We start from the raw sequence: 24,324 nt of genomic DNA, 5'->3' as shown, positions 1-24,324 counted from the left end.
AAATCAAAACAAAAGTGTACAAACTTTATTTTAGAAATACATTATCTTTACAATGCACTTCTAGAAACATTATTGTACATACTGTATGTAGACTGTTTTTGTACTGTAGCTACGTTTGGTCAGTAGTGTTGCTACAAAAGCAAAGCTATTGATTTAAGTGCAATAAATCAAATAGCTTGTAAATAGTTACATTTATTTTAGCATTCAATTGTGGATTAGCAGAAAAACACATTTCAATGTACTTTAATGCAGCTAAACTATACTTTTTAAAGCTACGCTTTTACATGGATAACACTGAATACACTGAATACTGTATTTAGAAAGATGTTTTTCTGTTAAGCTGATATACTTCAATCTGATATTTCATATAATAAATGAAAGGAACCAAGAATAACTCTTAACTAAGTTTATTCTGATATCTAAATTCATTTGTGGAAAAAAAAAACCCATAATGCTCCTCACAACACAACCTCCTTACCTTTAACACTGAAACATTTACATATAAGCTGGCTTTATGAAGTTTCAATTCATAGATCACAGACTCAGTGTCCCTGGTTTTATATTGTCTGTGTCCTCGGGTTACTGTCTGTGTGGAATTTCATGTTCTCTCTGTGTCCACGTGGGTTATCTCCAGGTTCTCCAGATTCCTTCCACTGTCCAAAAATATGCTGCTAGGTGCATTGGCTGTGCGAGATTGCCCCAGGTGTGTGTGAGTGTGTGAATGTGTGTGCGTGTGTCTGCATGGTGCCCTGTGATGGCCTGGTCTCCTGGCCAGCATGAATTCTCCCACCTTGTGCCCAGTGTTCCCAGGGCAGGCTCCAGATCCACTGCCACCCTGCCCAGGATAAAGTGTTCTCTCATGTCTGAAACCTTGCTAGCTAGGTGTGATTTCCTCACACAGTGAATGTCAAAATATCGTCAAGCTGATGGGTATTTACGTGTTGTAGTGAAACAGACATTAAGTCTAATCAACTCAGTTTGTCATCAGATAGTGGCTGTCAAAATGTCTGCTCCGTCACATCATCATCAAAACAGAGAAGACACACTCTGTAGAAAGTTTTAAATTGTTTAAAAGGCCTAATAAAAAGACATCAATATCAACAAATTGAGGCAATATAACAGAAGTGAGTGAATGAATCAGTGATTATTTTTCATTTTGTATTTTATTTAACTTTTATTTAGCCAAGTATATCTCGTTGAGAATAAAAATCTTTTTTTCAAGTGAGCATACAAAGTTTCATCAAGCAAACAGACAAAGCAATGATACAATTCAGTTAGCATAACATCTTAAAAATGTTGTACTATTTCCCCACCAGTGTTAGCATGAGATCAGTGGAGTGAAGAGACGACGAAGAGGCTCGTGTTTAAACACAGAGAATGACTTTTTACCTCAGGCGATGAGACAGAGACTGGTGCAATGTTAACAATGCTGATAACTAAAGTGAGAACTCATTTCACATGGTAAATTTAGCTGTAATGTTGTTGTTCCATCAGTAGATTAGGTGACAAATGTAGAAGTACAGTATGTGTGGCGTCTTTCAGTGGAAATGAAATGAAATCTTTAAATGTGATTTTCTCCTGAACACTTTTAGGGGTAATCAGAATGTTAAATGCTAGAACTTTACTTGTGGTTGAGAAATGTGCAACAAGGAATCATATTTCAGTTCAGGAAAGCCTGTATATAGTAGTAAATGTCAGTATTTGACCATGTGAAGAGTTTTCCCAAGCCACCACACATTACACATTACACTTCAAAATTAGTAATTGTGCCTTCACTCCATTTTTTGGTCCATTTTTCAGTTTTGTATTCGCGCATCATGTCACAAATTCTTTAATTATGGTTTCGTAAATTGGAGAAATAAACAGCCATCAACAACCAACCAATCAGGTCAGTGAGGTCTCTTCTTGTTTCCTCTGCATTAGCATTCGGGTGTTGTAGCCCTGGTGTGTGTTTTGGGGCATGGCTTTAAAGAAAACACTGAAATAAGGGGCATGACTTTATTAGTGGTTAAAGTTAGCAGCATGCTAGGGAATTATTTCCGCATTAAAACTTTACAGAGCATAGTATTGGCATTGACGTTCTTATTTCAAACCTACATTAAGAATTAGATTTCAGCCTACACTCTAATTTGTGAAATGTGGAACACAATGTACATGGCATTTCTTTTCCATAGTAACCTGAGGAACATGTTGTTTCACCACCAGAGGTCACCATCTCCAGAATCCTAACCTGTTCCCATGGTTACCACTGATCAATCTTCTCCTGTTTGCAATTAACGCTCATTAATCCTTTTATTATCCCTTACAGAGAAGTCATGTGTGAATGATCACACGTAAAATTCACACATTTTAGACACTTAGATCATTAGAAAATGCCAGATAATTCGATGCAGAGTTGGTTCAGGACTTTTCTTTTGGGGAAAAAAAAAACATTTAAGCATTTTAAACATCATCATTTTTTGATATCACACACAGGTGTAAATGCACCCAAGTCTTTCAATAAGATTTAAAGCTGACCACATAAACCACGTCAGGTCTGGTGTTAATGTTAATTAAATAAGTGCAAATCAATCTGTCTAATAAACTAAAAACCCTCTCTCAATACATCATGGCATTATGCACATAACCCATGACTGCCAAAATGGATGCCTTTTAAAGGAATTGAAAACAATTTTTGATGCAGCGTAGAACAACTGAACACAAGGAACAGCACAGGAAGTTGGTTGTGTGCTGTTTTGAGTTTGTGTGTACTGTATATATACATGTGATACAACAATTCGATTTCAATCATCTCTGGTTAACCATCAATCTGAAACAACCAGAAAGACATTCCAGACACCAGACGTATGAAATGAGGAGGTGTTTTTCAGGGTCTTAGTTGTTTATGTATTCTTTAGTGGGAACCTGAGATCCATACCTGACATATAATTCGAGTCCGGTGAACGATCTCTGATTGCTAGGCCACGAAAAATCCAACCGCTATTTTGTAGGACAATCTGATGCTGATGAAACTGAGACCTCTCTGGGGGAGGAAGGAATCGAGTAAAAAGCAAGACTAGCTCTTTCTAAATGGATTTTTTGGCCATATAGTCCTCGGGATCTGCTGTATGGAATGCTAAAGCACAAAATGTGTTTTAAATATTCATGAATCCATAAAAGTTTATGGGCACCATAGCGACAGGTCTGGGTTACACAGCAGCCGAGGAGAGGAAGGAGGAGATCTGCAGGAATGTACAGTACTTCAGGATCAGATCAGGACAAACGTCACCCTTTTCATTGCGACGATGAAGGAAACTAACCTGAAATGTTTTAGCTGCTAACTAAGGCACGGATTATTCAAAAATAAAGACATGTACAGTATATAACCACAAATAAATGCTGAGTATGGAATAAAACACTCTGTGTGATGCTGTTGTAGAAAAACAATCAACGACGGGTGACGTGATGAAGCGGAGCCACTGTTACCATTGTTACCCAAAGTTGATTACTTTTTAATAAAATGCAAATCCTGAAGTGTTTTATTCCTCTTATACTACAGCAATTTGTCAACACTTACAGTTTTTTTATTTATTAAAGGACATTTCACACTTTTTATCCATTTATAGTTACATTTAAAGCTGTCACACAAGTTACTTCCTGATCTCACTTACGTTATAGCAGCTATAAACAGTCATTCCCTCACCAGCTCCTCTTTTTTTCTCTCTCCTGAAGTTAATAAGACAAAAAAAATCAAGCAGCTTGTCCTCTGTCCTGAAGATGTCAGGAAAAAAAAACCCTGAGACTGGAGACTCCTTCCATAAATGTAGAATTCATACCAGGAACATTTTTTTTTTTTGCAGATGTTCCACAATATAATTATAAATTAATAAAATGTAGTGTGTCGTTCTTTAATTCATAAAAATATAGCTAATTGTTGGTGACTTGCTGTAGTATTTGAGGAATAAAACACACCAAGACATTCTGTTCTAGGAAAATAATCTATTTTGGGAGGTTAACAGTATCTCAACACCATCATACAAACCTGTCATTATTATTTATTATTATTTTTACTGTTTTATTTTCCTATATCTATTATTTTCCTATAAAAGCACAATACATAGTTTTTTATTCCTAACTTTCACACACACACACACACACACAGTAGTAAAGTATATGTAGCGAGAAAGTCCAGTGTATTTCAGTGGGTCTTATCAATTAGCCGTATATACGACAGATATTGATGGCATCACACACTGTTGCACACAAGAATTTACGTAAAGCCCCGAGTGCTGCTGATACTCTGAGAGAGAAATAGGAATGTGTGTTGTGATAGTGACATTATTGTTCCTGTACATGAAAGCAGTCGTGAGATGATGACTCACTGCACCATGATTCACAACTTCAGAGTGGCTTTGCAGTGCGGATGCCAGCAACATGCCAATCAACCGCTACACACCCTGATCAAGCTGAGTACCAGGTTTCACATGAGAAAACTTCTTGTGTTTATTGACTGAAATTGTAATACACTAGATTATATTCCTGATGTTTGTATGCTTCTCTGTATCGTGATTAGAATTTGGTGTAGAATATTGGCTCTTAGCCCTGCAATGGATTGCCGTCTCATCCGGGGTGAATTCTCCCACCTCACACCCAATGTTTTTCAGCTTTTCATAATTTCAGCTTTCATTTCCTGACTTTTATCTCTAGAGGTGTTAAACAACTTAGAACATTTTGTTTGAACTCACACAGAATATAGAGTATATACCACAAGATGCGAACCATTCATGAGCAGTAAGAAACAGAAGGTCTGAAATGAATTCACAAAGAAATAGAGAGATGAGCCACAAAAGTTCTGGAACCAAGATTAACCTCTACCAAAGTGATGGAAAGGTCAAAGTGTGGAGAAAGAAAGGATCTGCTCATGATCCAAAGCATATAAGCTCTCTGGTCAAGCATGGTGGAGGTAGTGACATGGCTTGGGCTTTCATGGCTGCTTCTGGAACGGGCTAATCACTAATCTTTTATCTTTTATATGGAAATGTGAGTGTCGTGTACCTTTAGAAATTTCCAAAGTACATAGCTGCACTTTAAGGACCACTGATGTACTTTATAATGTATAGTGAATAGATGGATGGGGTAGAGGGGTGCCAATACTTTGTGCAGTCAGTAATTTTACACATACAAAGCATGTCTATATACATATATAGAAGATCTATATAATTATATATATATATATATATATATATATATATATATAGATATATATATATATATATATATATATATATATATATATATACACATTCGTATTTTTTAAAGTTATTTTATTTTCCTTCATTGCATTGTGCAATTTATTTGTTTATTTATTTATTCTAAGTTTTTATCTGCCTGTCTGTCTATCTATCCTGTTTTTTAAAAAAATTTTATTCCTTTATTTTTCACTTACTGCTCATTTATTTATTAATTTTATTATTATTATGTTTTTTTATGTGTGTATATTATAATAACTAATGTAATGTATAAGTATGTAATGTATATTATAATATATATATATATATATATATATATATATATATATATATATTTTTTTTTTTTTTTTTCTTTCTTTAACACTTAGAGTTCAGCACGCTCCTCTGCTGGACAGCGCCTTGGCGCGTGCCGAGCTGAGGTAATTGACAGGTGAATTATCCACACAGAAATCAAGGAGGGAGCGGCTGCACTAGCCAATCAGATCACTCCGGGGGCGGGGCTTACACAGCCAACGGTGTGTGCTGCCGTTTTCAGTGCTTTAACTGAAGCGCTGCTCGGAGGAGGGCGGAGTGTGTTTGCGAGGATACCGAGCCAAAAAAATTGAATTATTTCTATATTTTGTACCGAGCAGAAGACAGAAATCCGTTTCGACGTCCGCATGGATTGGATCTGTTTATCAGAATCGGAGGAAATCTGATCTACACAAAGCGACGAAGCGACAGGATACTGTTGTAACATCACACATCACACAGCAGCGAGACAAATGTAACGGTGTGTTAAGGAAAAACAACAACAACAAACCAGCAGAACAGGAAGCAGGAGTCAGGTGGGACTGCAGCCTCTACAGGTGCAGGAGGAAGAGGATGCTGTGAGATCGGTGAGGCTCAGACGCTGAAGCTCGCGCAGGTTGAAGGATATGGCGGTGATCAGACTGTCGCTGCTGCTGCAGGTGGGCTTCGTTGTGGGCGCGCACTGCTCAGCTCTGGCACCGAGAACGGACGAGCATCATCAGCTTCATCATCAGCATCAGTATCATCATCATCATCAACATCAGCAGCAGCAGCAGCAGCTCCAGCATCAGCAGCTGCCGAGGGTCGTGGCTGCGTTTCTGCACACGGGCGACCCGTCCGCGCTCGAGCGCGCCAACTGCACCGGGAGGTACGAGCTGAGCGTGCTGCGGGCCGGGACGCGCGCGCACCCGCACCCCGCCGCCCGCCCCGCGCTGCACGCTCTCACGCACGCCGCCAGCTTCCTGCGGGCGCTGCTGAGGGAGCGGGAGCGGGAACGGAACCTCGTGCGCGACCTGGAGTGGTGCCGCGCGCTCGTGCGTAGCGTCGTGGACGGCGACGCCAGGATCTACCGCGCCGCCGTCGTGTTCGATGCCACGTCCGCGTCCGCGTCCGCCTCCGCTGCCACCGGCTCCGCGGCTCACCCGCCGCGCGTCTTCCTCCAGGCCACGCGCCGCGGCGGAGACGTCGTGCTGCAGGACCTGTCCGCGTCGGCGCGCGACTTCTTCCGAAACGAGACCGCCGACACCGAGTGGTACCACGCGCACAGGCGCAAGACGCGACACGGGGAGGAGGGTCACGTGGATGAAAGCACGCACGTGAAGTGGTCGGCTCCGTTCCTGGAGTGCGAGGCCGGGAGTTTTGTCCCTCGGTGGCTCCTGAGCTTGTCCACAGGCTTTCACGGGCTGAAGCCGAACCTGACGCCTGAGTTCAGGTGAGGAGTCACGTGATGTCATTGTGCGTTTGAATTCATTCCTGAACCACTGCGCATGCTCACAAATCTCCTAACACACCTGAGCCAGGTAACTGATGAGTCCTCACTGCCTTCTTGACACCTTGTGAAGGAAAAGTCCACACTGAAACACATTAAATATGCTTATATTCACATATCTGTGATGTGTTTAGTGATTCTGCTGCTAAACTGTTGGCTAGTGCTGTATTTCTGTCATTCCTGAGAGAAGTTAGGGGTTGTGTGTTGCTCTGACGTCACAGGGGGGCGTTGTTATTGCTAGCACAGTTCTTTAATAGCAGAAAAAAATATCCACAACAGTCAGGTTTCTCTGTTAGCTCCTAAACACAAAACAACAGCAGACTCTTCTCTCAAGTGTAGAAGTAGTGGAGTCGCTGGACTCAAAGTCCCAGGATGCACTGCAGTTATACAACACAGAGACGCGGCTCGGCTAGTTAGCGATCTACGAGATGATGAGTGCGATGGTGTTGATGCTGATATTAGCGTGAAAGTTGAAGCTTTGGAAGTTTTGTTGGAGCAGAGTGTGCAGATGTGGAGGTGAGAAACCTGGACAGACTAAAGGATTAAAGCGCTGCTGCATCACTGCCTTTAAGTATTTAAGTGATGGAACCAGGGCTAAATCCCACTGCACCACTATCATCAGGTAGTTGAAAAGCATTGTGGGTAAAAAGATGTTTGAACTCAGAATTTCATCACAAAACAAAGTTTTCGATGCTATTGAAGATCATTAGATAATTATGAAGATTAATGTGCAAGTCATTCAGGGTGATTTTTTCTCTTTCCCTTTTCCTGCCAGAAGAGAAATGACCAAACGATGCTGGACTCTTTTCCTCCAGGACAGAAATTAGGGATCCCCGGTTTAGTCTGTTTGATAATTAGCAAAGCAATGTGACTCTACTTGAGGTTGAAGGAATTCGATTCTGCAGATCTTTATGTTTTCTGCTAAAGCCGAATATGTTCCTGTTAAACCTTGTGCTCCAGGTGGCCGCTCACGTGACGTATTTACGAGTGTGCCGTATTGAGAGTTGTAATAAAAATGGAGCCGAGATCTCAGCAGGCTTCCAGGAACTGAGAGAGTACACAAAAGCAAAATAAAACCTGGATTATATTCCTTGTGAGATGAATTCCAGTGAGACGTGAACGCGTAGGTTGAAATGCTGTGATGTCTTTTTAACTGTGTATGTTGTTACACCTATCTGCTCATCCATCTTTCTGCTGTTTATCGGGTGGAGGATGTTTCTAAAAATAGCTGCAGATGTGCAGTTGAAGCCGCGTGAGGAACCCACCGGCATCGGCTAATTAATTCCTGAACACATGACCTCATTGTGCACAGCATTGTCTTGTGGAGATCATGTCAAATGCTCATCTGGTTCATGGAAAGCCAGGAAGATGTTTTCAGGGAATTCTGGCTCTGGGGTCACTACACAAACTGCTAGGTTTATAATAAAACAGTTATGTGTATGACACAGACAACAGAAAGTTTTGCGTGGAATTAAAGAGATGGTTCTGTAGCACAATTATCAGTAATATGATTCCAAACTGAGTGTCACTTTGAACACATTTTCACTGTTTTGTTTACTGCTGGTGTTTTAGATTTTAAATATTCACAGGAAATGCCTCTGTTTGAATCAAAACAGATTTAAATTTCCTAAATGATTTGCACGTAGCATCTGTTCCCTGGTGGTCTAGCGGATAAGGATCCCGCCGTGGCCCGGGTTCGATTTCCGGGCAGGGAACCAACCCAGCCACTGGGAATGCACTCTCAGTGCCGGTCCTAAGCCAGGATAACATGGGAGGGTTGCGTCAGGAAGGGCATCCGGCGTAAAACCTGTGCCAAATCAAACTTCCGGGCCAATGATCCGGATGTGGCGACCCCTAACGGGAGCAGACAAAACAACATCAACAGCATTTGCACTTAGCATCTATTTAAAATGTTACCATTTTCCTGAAAATAGAAATAGTTGTTCTACTCAAAACATGAAAAATTGCATCAATAATAATAATAATAATAATGATAATAATAATAATAATAATAATAATAATAATATATTGCTAACAGGATAAGCTATACTTTTGACCACACCACAAATGTCCTTTTAAATACCAGTTTTAATAATTTTCTGAGATATGCTAACTCAAAGAACATAAAAAAGTAAATACTACTAATACCACTAAAAAAGTATTAGTAGTATTTACAGATGAACCATTCTTTAGCCTGAGAATCTCTTAACTCAATGCTAGTCTTTATTTAAGAGGATTTGGGGGTCTCTGCAATTCAATTCAATTTTTATTTTTATTTTTTATTCAATTCAATTGTTGAATTTTCTGCAGGTGTTTTCTTCCTCTTATACCACAGCAATTTACCAACATTTCATTGTTTTATGAAATAAAGAATGGCACACCATACAGTTTATCAGTTTATAGTTACGTGTAATATTGTGGAACGTCTGTGAAAGCAGCTAGTTCCTGTTCGCACTTATGTTACAGCAGCTATAGACACTTGTTCCCTCACCAGCCTCTATTTATTCTAAAAAAAAAACACCCCTCGTCATGTTAGAAAGAAACCACAAACACAAAATGTAACAAAGAAAACTTAAAGGTCCAGCTTTACCTCTGACTGTTACAAAGCGCTGACACTGGAGACTCCTTTCCCTAAGTATTAAATAAACATCTCCTTACAGAAAACTGCAACATATCAACAATTATATCAACAAACTGTTTTTAATCCATAACTATAGAAATGTTAATATTAATATAAGCCTGTGATTTGCAGCTGCACTTCTGTCAGAGCTGCTGTTACAGGAAATTAATCAACACCTTCTGACCAATCAGAATCCAGCATTCAGCAGCGCTGTGGTATCATGACTGTTCCGACCCATATCAGTCGGCCACAGCATGACCGGTGTCTCTCCCCAAGCCAGACCCAAAACAAGACACACGCAATACAACATTAGCCAATAATTTATTTTATTTTTAGGATTATTAACTACCTAAAACAGTCTAACAGTAACTATAAATGGATAAAAAGTATGACTTGCTACTTTTTAATAAATAAAAAACTTTAATTGTTAGAAAATTGCTGTGTTTTAAGAGGAATAAAACACTTCAAGATGTGCAGTTAGAGGAAAATAATTGTAAGAGCCATATGTTATTTGTTTCTTATATAGATGTGGAATAAATAATTGTGTGTGTTAAGCAATTGTAAAGTAATTATAAAAGTAAACAATTTAACATGTGTATTATATTTCATATTGACAATGATGTCATTTCCGGCAAGGACCGTTAGTTTTTTTGATGCAATATAGGAGCGAGACAGTTTTTTGACCGTGTAACATTTTTCCAGTTAATTTTGTTATTAAACTTTAACTAAAGAAAGTTACTGGACTACGGAATGTTATTCGAGTTCAAATCATGCTCACACATGAAGAAGAAGCAAGAAAGATGAGAATTTAAACGGATTGCTATCACAATAATCAAGTTCTGAGTGGTATCAGTAACTCCGCTCCGTCACACCTATGATTATTGTCCTGTAACTGCACAGCACAACAACGTTCCTTATATATTTAACATACACAATACTGTTATCATGTACACTAAAAATGTCTGTGTTTTAAGTCAGGAAAGACGGTATGGACAGCTGTCTTCTAATTTGCAGGGAAGGTTTTATGTATCATTTTTTTCCTCCAAGCAAATCCAATCCCAGAATTCCAGTTAGCAAGCAGGACCTCTCTGCTTAAATCATGACATCATGATAGTAATTCAATCTGTGATAACTGGTTCAGCAGCTACTGACATAGAATTAGCACTTGTGACTCAATTTTAATAATAATAATGAAAACTTAGTAACTAACTAATAAAAACTAAAATAAAACACGAATCTAAAAGTTTGTGAAATGATGAAATGGAAATATAAGTAACATCAGACGAGATTATATAGTGCAGCAGAAAATAAAGTGCTACACAGTTATCAGAGAAGGAGAGGATGTTAAAATTCGGTCTCTAATGTGATGATTTGAAGACTCTGGTGTGTGTTTCCGGGAACGTGGACTGATGGTTATAAGACAGAAAGTGTGGTAATGTTGTGCCAAATGTTCTTCCTCTACGCTGTGTGTTCTCCACGGGGAGTAACCGTAACACACCGGCTAACAATGGAACAATACGACTGCTTCCTCCACACACACTAATTAATCCCACAGGTACAGGCGACTGTGGCGCAGGTTACAGTCTATCTGCATTACACGTCCTTAAAAACTAGCACTGGACTCCGGATACAGACATAAAGCTCGTGTTTGTGTATTAATCTGGGTCTTTCTTTTTTTTTTACATTATTATTATTTCACATATTGATTTTAAGATGTTTTCTTACAAAAATAATCATTTTCTCTTATTTCTGTTTACATTGTAATTGTCATAATTGAAGAATAAAACACTTCAGGACATGCTATGATAGGAAAATAATCAATGAAATGGTGGTGTGATGGACCGGAGTTACTGTTATCACCCCTTAAGTTGATTATACTCCTATAACAACATGTCCTGAAGTGTTTTATTCCGCTTATACTACAGCAACTTGCCATCTTTGCAATATTTTTATTTCTAAAAGATTAACCGACTTTTTTATGTGTTTATAGTTACGTTTAATGTTGTTGAACGCCCTAAAATCAGTCGTTCCCTCACCAGCCTCACTGTTTTTCTCCTTCTTGATGTTAATGAGACAAAAAAAAATCACAGCTTGTCATGTTACCGAGAAGCTGGAAAGCTTAAACTCCTCTGTCTGAAGATTTGGAAGATCTCTGAAGAACTGCTCTTTCTGAAGATCTCGGAAAAACTTAAAGTTACAGCTTTAAGTGTTGACACTGGAGACTCCTTCCATAAATGTTAAATAAACATCTCCTTACAGAAAATAACGACATAGCACTTTTGCAGTTAAAGGCTTCTGTAAACTTTGGACTATCTTGTAGCTTTAGTTAACTGAAAAAGTAACGTTTTGCAGCAAGCAGCAGAGCACATTAAACGTCGTCGAGCCTGCTGTGTGTTGAGCTACAGTACGTTGTTCCTTGCTCCACCTAGTGGATATTGTGTGAAGCACAACAAATGAATTTAAATTCTAAGAAGCGTGCCTGCAGGGTGCCGCGTGAATCCACGTGAAAAAAACGCTCATTAGTAAAGGCCAAATCTGTAGGGGAAATTAACACTTTTTAGCAAAATGTCTTCCAAAATTTTTCATGCTTAGTTTATATTATATATATATTTTTTCAGATAGCCTTTAAGACAAAAGAAGAACATATTGAAATCATTCTCATGGCTAGATTGGGAAGCTGTCGTAGGTTGCGCTGGACATAAAGTACTAAATAAAGTTACATTTTGCTAAAAAGTGTTAATTTCCCCAATGTATGGAGACGTTTGGTACAATTATGCCCTCTTGTATAGAATTTAAAATGAAGACAATTACTTTATTTAAATTAGACTAATAGAAGACTGTCTATCAAAAGCTCTATCGTAGCCTAGTTTGAATGTAAATGGCCACTACGTACGAGTTTACAAAATACTAAAAGATGAACAGTTGCATTGAGCATCATAGTTTTTAATGGAAAAGGAATACTCTTACTTCATTCCATTTCCAAGAAACAAAACTTACTTTTTACTCCTTACATTTTTATTTAGACTTTCAAAGTACTTGGTACAAATCACAAATGTTTTATTCTCAGTTTAGCATCCAATCAGGTTCATCAGTGTAGAAAAAAATGATCATACGAATCATACAATGTCAACATGTCAATGAACGAATCATACAAAATCAACACCAGCTGTGACCTTCTCATGCTACACAACATAGTTAGTGCTATAGCTATCTGTTTGTGTTTGAATAGTGATAATCCAGCACACTGCAGTGTTGAATCTGAGGATGCGCGCCCCTGGCCCTACCTCAGTAAAACATTTCATTATGCTTGAGTAAACAAAGTCTCGTATAAAATAAATCCCTAGAAGGCATGAACTCCTAATTTTGCTAACATTAACTGGTTATATTTTACTAAGTTAGCCTGTGTTCTATGCTAATGCAAGGTTAGACTAGCGTCAGTTCCAGTAGCTAACATAATCAGCTAGGCAGCAAGCCAGATTCTAGCTAATGGTAAAATTATAAACTTACAGAGATTGTATGATGTTTTCAGGCAAAGCAGTGTAGTTGTTATAGAACAAAAATCTTCTAAGAGGTTTATATAAATAATAAAAGTTACTTTTTACATGAAAACATGACTCATCAGTTAAAAACATTTACTTTTTAATACCTGAGTAGTTTAAAGAGTAGCAACATTTTTTTTACTTTCACTTAAGTACATTTTTGGCTTGGATTCTTCCACTGTAAACTGAGTATGATTTCAACATATTATCTACTGTATATTTTCACTTAAGTATAAATTCTCAGTACTTTGTCCACCACTGTTGGCAGTTAAGCACTATGTACTTTAAGTTTTAACTCAATTGCGCTCAATGTATAGTTTAGGATCAACTTCAGACCCTGAGTCATGATCAGACTCTTTCTCACCTGGTGCAGTTGACTCTGGAAGTTGTTATGTGATAAAATGTATTCGATAAAATGTTAATCAACCTTCTATTAATCATGATCACCCTGAGTCTTGGTGACTGGGATTCACTTCATTCATTATTGGGCCACCGTTTTGTTTTTGCTAGTCATACTAGTAGATTTATTTCAGGTCTGTTTGATTTGGCCTCCTCATGCTGTAACGCAGAACCTCAGTGTTTAGGTCTATATTTAGCTGGCTCTTCTTTAAATTCCACTATACTTCCTTTGGTAATGAGTTAATCCGAGCTCTGTGGTCATAACGTCACAGCCTGGTTGTGTTGAAGACTTCCTTATTAGCAAAGATGTCCTTAATCTGCTGCGTCCAGCCCCGGGGTCCGAGCTCCGAGCTCCGAGCCTCCCTCCCAGATAACGCCGGTCAATACGCCAATGAATAAATAATGAAAGATGTACAACAGCGACCGGGGGCCATCTTCATTATGGCCTTCTAACGCAGCGCTTGACACCTTCACATTAATTTTTGCGAGTCTGAACATTCCAACGTTCCAAGCAGCTTATCCTGGCAGATAACCTGCAATGATATTTCACTCCTGAAACAGCCAGCGGCGACGAACGGTCGGTTGAAAAGTTAATTGCTTCCATTACAGTCGTTTTGCTATCTTGACAACTCCTATTATGCAGCGTTTTCTCAGACGATCGATGCCGTAGATCATCCAGTGCGATAACACTGCGGAGAGATGGAACCATAACACCTGTACAGGCAAAGCAATCAGAAAGACATAACGGGATGGTAAATGTAGGAGGAAAATATCTCTCTTTCTCTCTTTCTGTCTGCCTCTGGAACAGGATCTATCCAGCAAAACAAACGTCAGGATAATAATAATAATAATAATAATAATAATAATAATAATAATAAAGCGAAACATCATGGTCCATTTAAAATTTTACCTTTATTGTTATTATTATTATTATTATTATTAACAATAAATATTACAATAATAATAATAACGACGACAAGGGCGAAATTATTCTGTTTAAAAATTTACCAATCTTTAAGTATTTTAATGTAATTTAACAATAAAAACACCTTAATAACTAAATAATACATATTTTTATGCTAGCAAAATGATTATCCTTTAATTTAAGATTTGGTTATAAAATATTTACGAGTAAGTAATATGCAATCTAATTAAATTAACTAAACTATTAACGTTACTAATTAAAGATTAATTATTAATTATTCATTAATGATCAAGTCATTAATAATTAATGTACACAATTTAAATACATTGTGTATAGTGTAATAATGTTGAGGTATTAAGTTAAAAACTTTAATTAATGCCTAATAATAAACCTTTATAAAAAAGATTCTGCATTCAGTTATGATTTAATTTTTAATTTATTAATACTTGACCACCTTGACAAGCCGACCTTCAAATATTTGTTGAAAACCAAAGAAAGGTTGGAAACAACCTTTAATTAGTAAGCTATGAATTACTTGCTTGTAAATGGTTCAGTAAATAAAAGTGGCACCAAAAAAAGAGATAAGATTTAAATTCAAAGTTGTCTGATGTTGTAGAAGTGCTGATGATACTCACAACACTCTCGGCAAACCTATTCTTGCATGATTTATCCCAATAAGTACGTAACAGTGTCATATTGACCACCTCAGTGTAGCTCTGTAAGTCTTTTCTGTTTAAGAGTGAAATGGCCCTGTCTTGGGAATGGTATTAATATAAATGTATAAAGGTAATAAAAGTTCATTTATGAGGCAGCTGGGCCGTATTCCTACTCGCACAACTACTTCATTTATTTCAGAAATTTCTAGCATGGCCTATTTTGTTCTTATATTTAGCTGAATTGGCCATAGTGGGATAGTGAGAAAAACAATGAAAAAAGCTGGGTCAGATCTTTTGGGAGAGCTGTAGAGTATCTAGGTATGAGAGTAAAAAACGTTCATTTCTTACTGATTATTTTCAGTGGTGTTAGAGAACTGGAGATCGGCCCTCACTCAGCACTTTGTTCCAACCCCTGATCTGATCCGGCTAGTCGTGTCTACAGGGACCTCTTAGTGTTACTGTCAGGGGTGTATGATTTAAACTGGAGCTAAATTCTGTATGAAAGCAGGACACTTACACTCAAAGACACTACATGAGATTAATTCAGTCCACTAAAGGCTCATTTATGCTTGATTTTAACTACGTGTATACAAGAAGGCTGCTGTATGTTTCCTACTGTTGCTTGGAGCATAGCTTGTGCACATCCTCAGAAATGAATGTAGTACTAACCATACTAACCATCCAGTTCATGGCAACAGTCATGACGACAGCGTAAAGTTTAAAAGAGAAATAGAGCTTGTCATTGTATTTAACATCACTGCACATAAAAGCGCTAAACATTAAGGTTCGACTTGGAAACCTGACGAACAGGGATGGATTGGCTTTGATGTGCGATCTAGTGGACATCGCTTTTAGTCCTCCAGATGCACATAAGATATGCAAGCGAGTGTGTGAACAGTGCCGCTCGTGCTGCCACTGCTTCTGCATGCGCACACAAAGTAATGTATCAAGTATAAACCGGCTGTAAGTTCTGTTTAGCAGTTATCTGTGTTTGTGGATGCAAACATACTATACAGTGCTGAAGGAAAAGTGAAAAGGCGGTGTAGAGAAAGCACAAGAATAGAAAAGATGGCATATGCTGCAAAATTTGTTTTTGTTTTTTAATGAAATTTTCAACTCCAAATCGCTGGAGATTGAGAACGCGGTATATTATGTCCACGTGAGAACCCTTTCTCGTTTGTTTTATATTATATATAAATATATATCGCAATATAGATATTAGATTTATTTATCTGCACCTGATCCGGAGTGTTCAGATGGCAAAAGTGGAAGGCTCTGGTTCTGAAGAAGACATTTTAAAGAAAAAATATCTCTCATGAGCACACAGATGCAGTCCTGTCTGACCTCGCTGGAGAAATTCAGTCTCCTGGGAGAAATCCATCCGCCTCCATATTAGCCAGATTTAGTATGACTACATCTCTCCGTCTGGACCGAATTTAAATCTGAAGATTCAAAGTGTGTTTTAAAATGCAACTCTCTCTGAGCAACATGAGAAGAAGAAACGATGTGATGCTGAAACCGTGTGCTGTCATTCCTCTGTTCAATCTCAGGACAGCAGAAATGAACTCGTATTCAGTTATTCTGATAAAGAAATAATCTCAGGTCCGCTTTAACTCAGCTGGGACGCCGAGACGCTCGGCCTTAGCATGATCACAGCGTGGAGTTTAGCGGGTGGAGAGAGAGAGAGAGAGAGAGAGAGAGAGAGAGAGAGAGGCAGACGTAATGGAAATGCATTAAACTGACAGAGCTAATGCACCTCTGTCTCGGAGATGCCGAGATCGCTTCAGCTTCAGCTTCACTCATCAGAGCACACAGCCAGCCTGAGCTCCTTTACTGCCTCAGATACACTCCCATTTTACCTCCTCTCACACAACCACTATACACTTCCATCCTTTCTTCCTTCCTTCCATCCTTTCTTCCTTCTTTTCTTTTTCTTTCTCTCCCTCTCTTGTTCTTGCTTCTGCTTTTTACCACCTGTCACACAACCATTGTACCATTCTTTCTTTCTGTCTGTCCTTCCTTCCTTCTTTCCTTCCTTCCTTCCTTCCTTCTTTCCTTCCTTCCTCTCATTTTCTTTCACTCTCTCCCTCTTGTTCTCCTGTTGCTCAACTATTATATGCTTCCTTCCTCTGTCTGTCTGTCTCGCTCTCTCTCTCTCTCTCTCCCAGCTCAGCCAGTCTGCATTACCCGAGCTTATGGAGCATCGCTGTTGTTTTTCCCCCGTCGTTTCCGCTGGCCCTTTTAATGATGTGCAGTTGAAACAATGTGAAGTGCCTGATTGCTTTTCCAAACTTCTTCTTTGATGATGCTTTTGGCTTAACTGAGAGACAGGATGAGGATGAACAAAAACATCATCAAAGCTCTTCTTTTATTATCCGGGACTTTTAATGAGAGCTGAGCTTACAGTATTTCTGGCACTGGAATATTGAGGTTTGCTGATCTAGATACACTGACCTCAATATAAATACAAAAACATATTTTAAAATATTGAGCTAAAGCAGAGAGGAGATCTGAGATAAGACAGAGATTGTTTTAAAGCATACTTCTGTAACACCTCTGTTATTCTGCATAACATAGCAAGCTAGCAGTGGGTCGGTTTAGTGGAATGTCAGTATTGGGTATCTTGCGATACTCAGAGCTCTGATACTACCAAATATTAAAAATTTAGTTTGTGTCATTATTAGTGTGATGCCACATGCTGTGATTATTAATTGCCTGTTAGTCCTAGTAAAGGAAGCATGGTCTGTTTACCTGTCAGATTCAATAAAGGAGGTGTGGCCTCTGTGCATTCAGTCTCAGTAATGAGAGCATGGTCTCTGAGCTTCAGTTCCACTGAAGGAGGTGTGACCAGTGTACCTGTCAGTTTCAGCAAAGGGGGCGTGGCCTATGTATTTGTCAGTCTTGTTGAAGAAGGCATGGCCTATGTGCCCGTCAGTCTCAATGCAGGGGGTGTGACCTGTGTACCTGTCAGACTCAGTAAAGGAGGAATGGCCTATATACCTGTCAGTCTCAGTGAAAGGGGTGTGGCCTGTGTACTTGTCAGTCTCAGTGTAAGAGGTGTGGCTTATGTACCCGTCAGTCTCAATGCAGGGGTTGTGGCCTGTGTACCTGTCAGACTCAGTGAAGGAGACGTGACCTGTGTGCATATCAGTCTCAGTAAAAGAAGGTGTGGTTTGTATAACTCTCAGTCCCAATGGAGGAGGCATGGCCAGTGTGTATATCAGTCCCAGTGAAGAAGGCATGGCTTCTGTCAGCCTTAGTGAAGGAGGTGTGGCCTCTGTGCATGTCAGTCCCAGTAAAAGAGGTGTGGCCTCTGTGCATCACAGTCCTAGTGAAAGAGGTGTGGCCTCTGTGCATCACAGTCCTAGTAAAAGAGGCGTGGCCTCTGTGCATCACAGTCCTAGTAAAAGAGGCGTGGCCTCTGTGTCTGTCAGATATGGTCAATTTTCAATACAATGGAACTGCTTTGATTCACATTGCATCACACTGTATCCCATCTAAACAGATCTACCTTGTTCTCTGTTGTCTGATCAGGCTGTTGATCATTTATTAAAAAAACCCACCTGTCAGTGAGCACATGGGTGTCTCACTGCTATTCTGCTCCATCCCTCTAAACAAGATTACAGGATTATAAACCCAGAGGATAATCTGAGTTAGTAAAGCTGATGATCTCTCTCCAGCATTGATCCTGTGTTATCTCTGTTATCTGATATTATCACAGACATAATCGCTCAGATCCACAGCATATGTCTGATCTGTCACCTACTGACCTCTGCTGCTGAGCTTGATAAGAGTCAGAGCCGGGGTTTTAGCCTCATCGCAGCAAAACTATGAACAACATAGAACAATTTATGAAGTCTGTGGATATTTCACCATTGTCAGTGTAGGAGAAAGCTGGAGTCGCTGGTCTGAAGCTTCCGAGGCCTCAGTGCCTGCTCTGAATGAATTTTGGGATGTGACTGTAGACCGTATCTTTCTGCTAAGGTCATTTGAGGACATCCAGTGTTTTGCCTGACTGGGCAGGCTTTATATTTCAAATCTCTGAAAAACATGTTTTCAGTTTTGGTCTTTAAATGACAGAGTTATATCAGGGATGCATTTCTGAAGCTCAGAATTGGTTTCCAAAATTTACTGCTGTAGTTCTTTCAGAAACACAATTAACTACAGCTCTGGTGATAAATATCAGCCATGTTATGTGATGTTATGTTATGATCTCTTAAATACTTTTAGAACAAGAAAACATCACCCCATGTATTTTCAAGAGTAATAGCAACTAGTACTGTTTAATTCTGAATTCTGATTGGTGCAAATAACAGGTTTATATTACTGTGTTCATTCTAATGCATTATCTTTTCTGAAGTAAGAGCTTACACAGGATATTTGTATAGCGGACACTTCACATAAACATAGTTAAAAAAACATGTATAATTGTTGATATGGTTAAGTTTTATGCGAAAGAGATGTTTATTTAAAATGGAAGGAGTCTCCAGTGTCAGGGCTTTGTCACAGGTAAAGCTCTAACTTTAAGTTTATTGTTATTATTTCTCATGACAGACGTGTTGAGTGTTGAGGAATGAAATATAGTTTCTCCAGGACATGGTGCTACATTTACCATGAAACAGCAGCAGACAACAGTGCAAACAGTCAGACAATAGACTATACACAACACTATACAACTATTAATCACAGGGGAGTAGAGTCTAGACGGTAGACAGTGGATAAATTACCATTGTACATGTACAGTACTATTACAGTGCACAGCAATAGGGTTACGTATCTGTGTATAAAGTGAACGAAGTGTTCCTCAGGTGTAAAGTGGCTATGTGCTGTAGGCAGTGCAATAGATGACATGCTGCTTTTTCATCTTATGAAGTTCAAGACTGAGAAACAAAGTGAGGCTGGTGAGGGAAGGACGGTTTGTAGCTGTTATACATAAGTGAGAAGAGGAACTTGTTTCATTGCCGTCCCACACTGAAAGCACAATCAAGAAATAAAATGTGTTTCAAATCAAATTGCTGTGATATAAAAGGAATAAAACACTTCTGGATGTGTTGTTTTAGGAAAATAATCAATTTTGGGATGGTAACAGTACGCTGTGAACTGCGCTTCATCACACCACCCTGTCATTAATTATTTCCCTGTAACAGCATGCCCCATCATGTTTTATTCTGTACTTAAATGACCCTTGACAACAGGAGTCCATGGCAGGAAGCCATATATCCTACCATGTACCTGCCATCTGTGCTTTGCCAGCCTTAAAAATCTCACAAAAGACATAAAGTAAAGTAATAAACATCGCCCAGTCATACAGAAGATTTCTTTTTCATTTCTGTCAGGTGAAAGATGACCGTCCAATGTCACATCCAGCTAACTATATCCATCAAACGTAATTACAGCCATTTTTGCATGAAAGGCAGCAATTATTTTTCTCGCGTCTAGCCTGAATGATATGACTGCTACCAATCACGTCGCGATCTTGTGATTTGACGTCAGGTCCGAGTGACCTTGGACGATTCAGCGGCACGGCCGTGGCTTGATGAGCGCAGGATCTAAAATTAGCTACGGACGCAGAGCTTCAATTAAGGTGAGTGGGGGGAACACACTGATGTCAATCCTACCTGCGTGTTCTTCACGTCGTAATGAATGAAACAAGTGTGGGAGAGGGAAAGACTGAGAGAGAGAGAGAGAGAGAGAGAGAGAGGAGAAAATGGAAAAGCAAGCAGAGAGATGGCTGAACATGAAAAACACTAAAAGACACAAGAAAACACGGAGTCAGAAGAGGCTCCTTGTCTCACACAGAAACCATCTGCGCTTTCCCTGTCTCAGGTTTTTATTGTTGAAATGAATGATTTGAAATTTTGTTCTGCCTTTTTTCTTTTGTGTTGCAGTTCTGAGGGACTACTTTCATTAACAGAAAAACTGGTCATAAAATCATTTTAAATCAAAATGTGTTGTTGAATGGAGGATTTCTTTTGTAAGTAGCTGTGGAGTAAACAAGTCAATGAAAAGCCATTTTTTAAAGGTTTATTTTGGTATACCACAGTGCTGTTTAATTCTCTATTCTGATTGGTCAGCAGCTCTGACAGTGGTTAGCATGTCTATGGTAACAGCTTACACAGGGACTTGTATGGGGGTGATACGCATAAACAAATTTAAACATAAACATGTGCAGTCCTTGATATGGTAAAGTTTTCTGTAAGGAGATGTTTACTTAACATTTATGGAAGGAGTCTCCAGTGTCAGTGCTTTATAACAGTCGCAGGTAAAGCTGTAAGTTTCTATTTTCTGACTTTAAGAGAGAAAAAACTGCCAGACAGAGGTGAAAAGAGACACTCTTGCTCCCCTGTCAATCATAGCGAAACTAGCCAATCATGGACATCTGTGAGCTCACGTATGCAGAAGAGGGTGGATAGCACTTTCCTCCAAATGTGTTATGCTGCCCTGTGATACAGCTATACACTATTGTTTATAGCTGCTATACCACAAATGATAACAGGAACTAACTTGTTTTATGGATGTTTATCAACATTAATGTAACTATAAATGGATGAAAAGTATGATGTCATTCTTTTGCAAATAAATAATGGTAAAATTAATCAAATTCCCGTGGTATAAGAGGGATAAAACATGTCAGGATGTGCTGTTATAGGAAACTTCGTGGTGGTAACGGTAACTCCACTTCATCACACCGTGTTTGATTTCTTAGATTTTAGTACAACAGCTCATCCTGTCATGTTTTATTCCTTATATTATGTCTGTCAGGCAGTCATTTTATATTAAACTCCAGACATCTTGAGGATTAATACAAGCCCAAAACTCTCCTGCGTGAAGCGCTACGCTCTCTTGCACTCATTTCCCACATGCTAAACACGGCTGCCGGAGTGTGGGCTTCCCCGCCGTCTCCTCACTCGCCCCCGGCATGGGTACCATATGCCCACTCTGGCTCGCTGGCAGGGAGGAGGCTCTCTGAGGGTAAAGGGAGAAATGGATGAATGAGTCCAAAATGAACCAAATGTTGAGTTTTTAAACATGGCAAGTCTGCAGGGTGCTTTCTCTACAGAGAGCGGATGGTGGCTTCGAATGATGCTGGACCACCTGAGTGCAAACGGAGGTCATAACTATTATTACACGATTCAGTGCAGAGCACATTACCAGCTAACGGCCTTTTTTGTGATGAAATTTAAAAAGAAAAAAGTAAGAAAGTAAGAGTATGTAAAGTCTGTCTTTTTCCCCTCCATATTCTAACATGTGCTTCCTCCGGGACATGATGAAAGACTCACAGGACAGCGCTGTCTGCCGTCTTCCTCATACATGAGCTCACAGACACCCACGATTGGCTAGTGTCTCTGTGATTGAGAGGAAAGAGAGAGTGTGCCATTCTTCCCACCCGATTTTGCTATCTTGGACTTCTGGCCATGGATGGCTGTGGCTTTTCCACCACTCAGGAGCCTGGAAAAGTCATTATAAAAATTGTCTTTTGCTTTCAATAACCTTTCAGATCACTTTGCATGAAGTGGAGAGGTGTGTGTGAGACTGTTTTGTAATCTCACTCCCGCCCACTTCGAATAGAATTCCTCTGCAGGTATATTTTTTGTCGTTTAAAGCTAAATAAAATTGAAATGTAATCCTTATGCTGTGACAGAGTGGATTCATTCGTGACCAGCGCTGGGCGAAAGAGTGCTTTCTGAGCCACGGGTTGCACATCACTATCCAGTCCCACTCAGCTATTTTAGAGTCAGATCAGCAGTGCATGCTGGCTCAAAGAGGCTAATCCTAACTTTTTGCCTTGAGTTGAACATAGCGGAAAAACGTCCCGGATGTAGACACTGATGTAGACACGCATCTTTAACCAGGAAAGGTTGCTCGTTGAGCTATAAGGATGTCTCTGTTGATGGACATGAGCTTCCATGCTGCATGCTCTCAGTTCCAGTTTGAGCTGAGCCACCAGAGCGTCCACACAAGTGCATTTTAAGAATTGGTGCGTCCTTAAATGTGTAACATGATACACAAATGTATTATTTTGCACATTTATTGCACTTATTTATTTATTTTCATCATTAACAGCAGCACTGAAGCTGAAAATATAAATGAAACAATATAAAAGAAGTCGGATCTTGTGTTTTGTTGTGGTCTGTGCTGGAGGAATGTCTCTCAATTATGAATCCAATGATAATTTCACACAGCTAATTGCTCGACACTTTAACCAAAGAAATGAGATGACTTTATACTTTTATATACCTTTATACTTTTTATATTATAAATGCCTAATAAAATGACTTGTTTGACACTGAAAAGGAGGAAAAATATTATATAAATATAATAAATGAAAATGTTATTAAAAAAGATATCAGAATCACAAAAAGATATCACAATATCTCAGAAAAAAAAAACATCATGACATAATTTATGATGATTTTAATATTATGTCATCGTATCACCCAGTGATAAAGACATAATATTATTATATTATATATTGAGATGAGGTGTAAGTGGGGAGGAAAAGTTCCCACTGCTGCTGTTTCTAACACCTGATTTATCTTATGAGCTAGCTCTTACACCCTTCACACATGAGAACAGATGCTCCGGAAGCAGGAACGCTTGGAAAGTGTGCGCCGCAGTGAGCCTCCAGCAGTGCGGTCAAAACCAAATAACCGAAGCCCACACAGGGGACTTTGCTTACGGCAGCCATTTGTAGTCGTTTCAGCCTGAAGTGCTGAAAAACAGCTGCTTTAAAGGCTCTTTCTTAACAGCCAGTACTGAAGGGAGCAACTTCCACAAGATTCTGTGCAGTGCTTTTATTTGAAATGGGAAGAAAAAAAAAACGTAGGTCCAGTTAGATTAGGAATCATATTAATAGTGCATTTGGTAATAATTTTACCTGCATACTGAACTACAGCATATAGCTTTCTGTCATTTTAGCAAATGTTTATCTCTTCCAGATGTTTAGCTAATGTTAGATAGCTAATATTTTAACAGTAATCTGTCTATTACTAATTTCCTATACTGGTTCTTGTTTGCATAATTTTTAATTGAAAGTGTGGTATTATTAAAAGACGATTAAAAAGTTAGATTGTTGAACTATTTTTTATTTCCTTTATTTATTTATTTTAGCATTATGAGATATTCGCTGGTTTTCAATGATAAGTTTCAAGTTGATACATGAAAGATATACAGTGG

At 39.0% G+C, this 24,324-nt stretch overlaps 1 protein-coding gene across 2 annotated transcripts in view; it reads left to right on the top strand.

Annotated features, from left to right (window-relative positions):
• Positions 1-5,728: 5,728 nt before the first annotated feature.
• gpr158a (G protein-coupled receptor 158a) overlaps positions 5,729-24,324 on the top strand; it is a 102,178-nt gene continuing 83,582 nt past the window's right edge. Inside the window, exon 1 of one of the 2 annotated variants that reach the window (XM_026944884.3) lies at positions 5,729-6,951. In XM_026944884.3, the coding sequence (XP_026800685.3) occupies positions 6,146-6,951 (806 nt within the window). In that variant the 5' untranslated portion in view covers positions 5,729-6,145. The remainder of the gene's footprint in view (positions 6,952-24,324) is intronic. The other variant, XM_026944885.3, reaches the window with a different exon arrangement.

Source organism: Pangasianodon hypophthalmus, chromosome 1 (genome assembly GCF_027358585.1).
Source record: "Pangasianodon hypophthalmus isolate fPanHyp1 chromosome 1, fPanHyp1.pri, whole genome shotgun sequence".
Taxonomy (NCBI): Eukaryota; Metazoa; Chordata; class Actinopteri; order Siluriformes; family Pangasiidae; genus Pangasianodon; species Pangasianodon hypophthalmus.
This window is presented reverse-complemented; position numbering and strand designations above follow the sequence as displayed.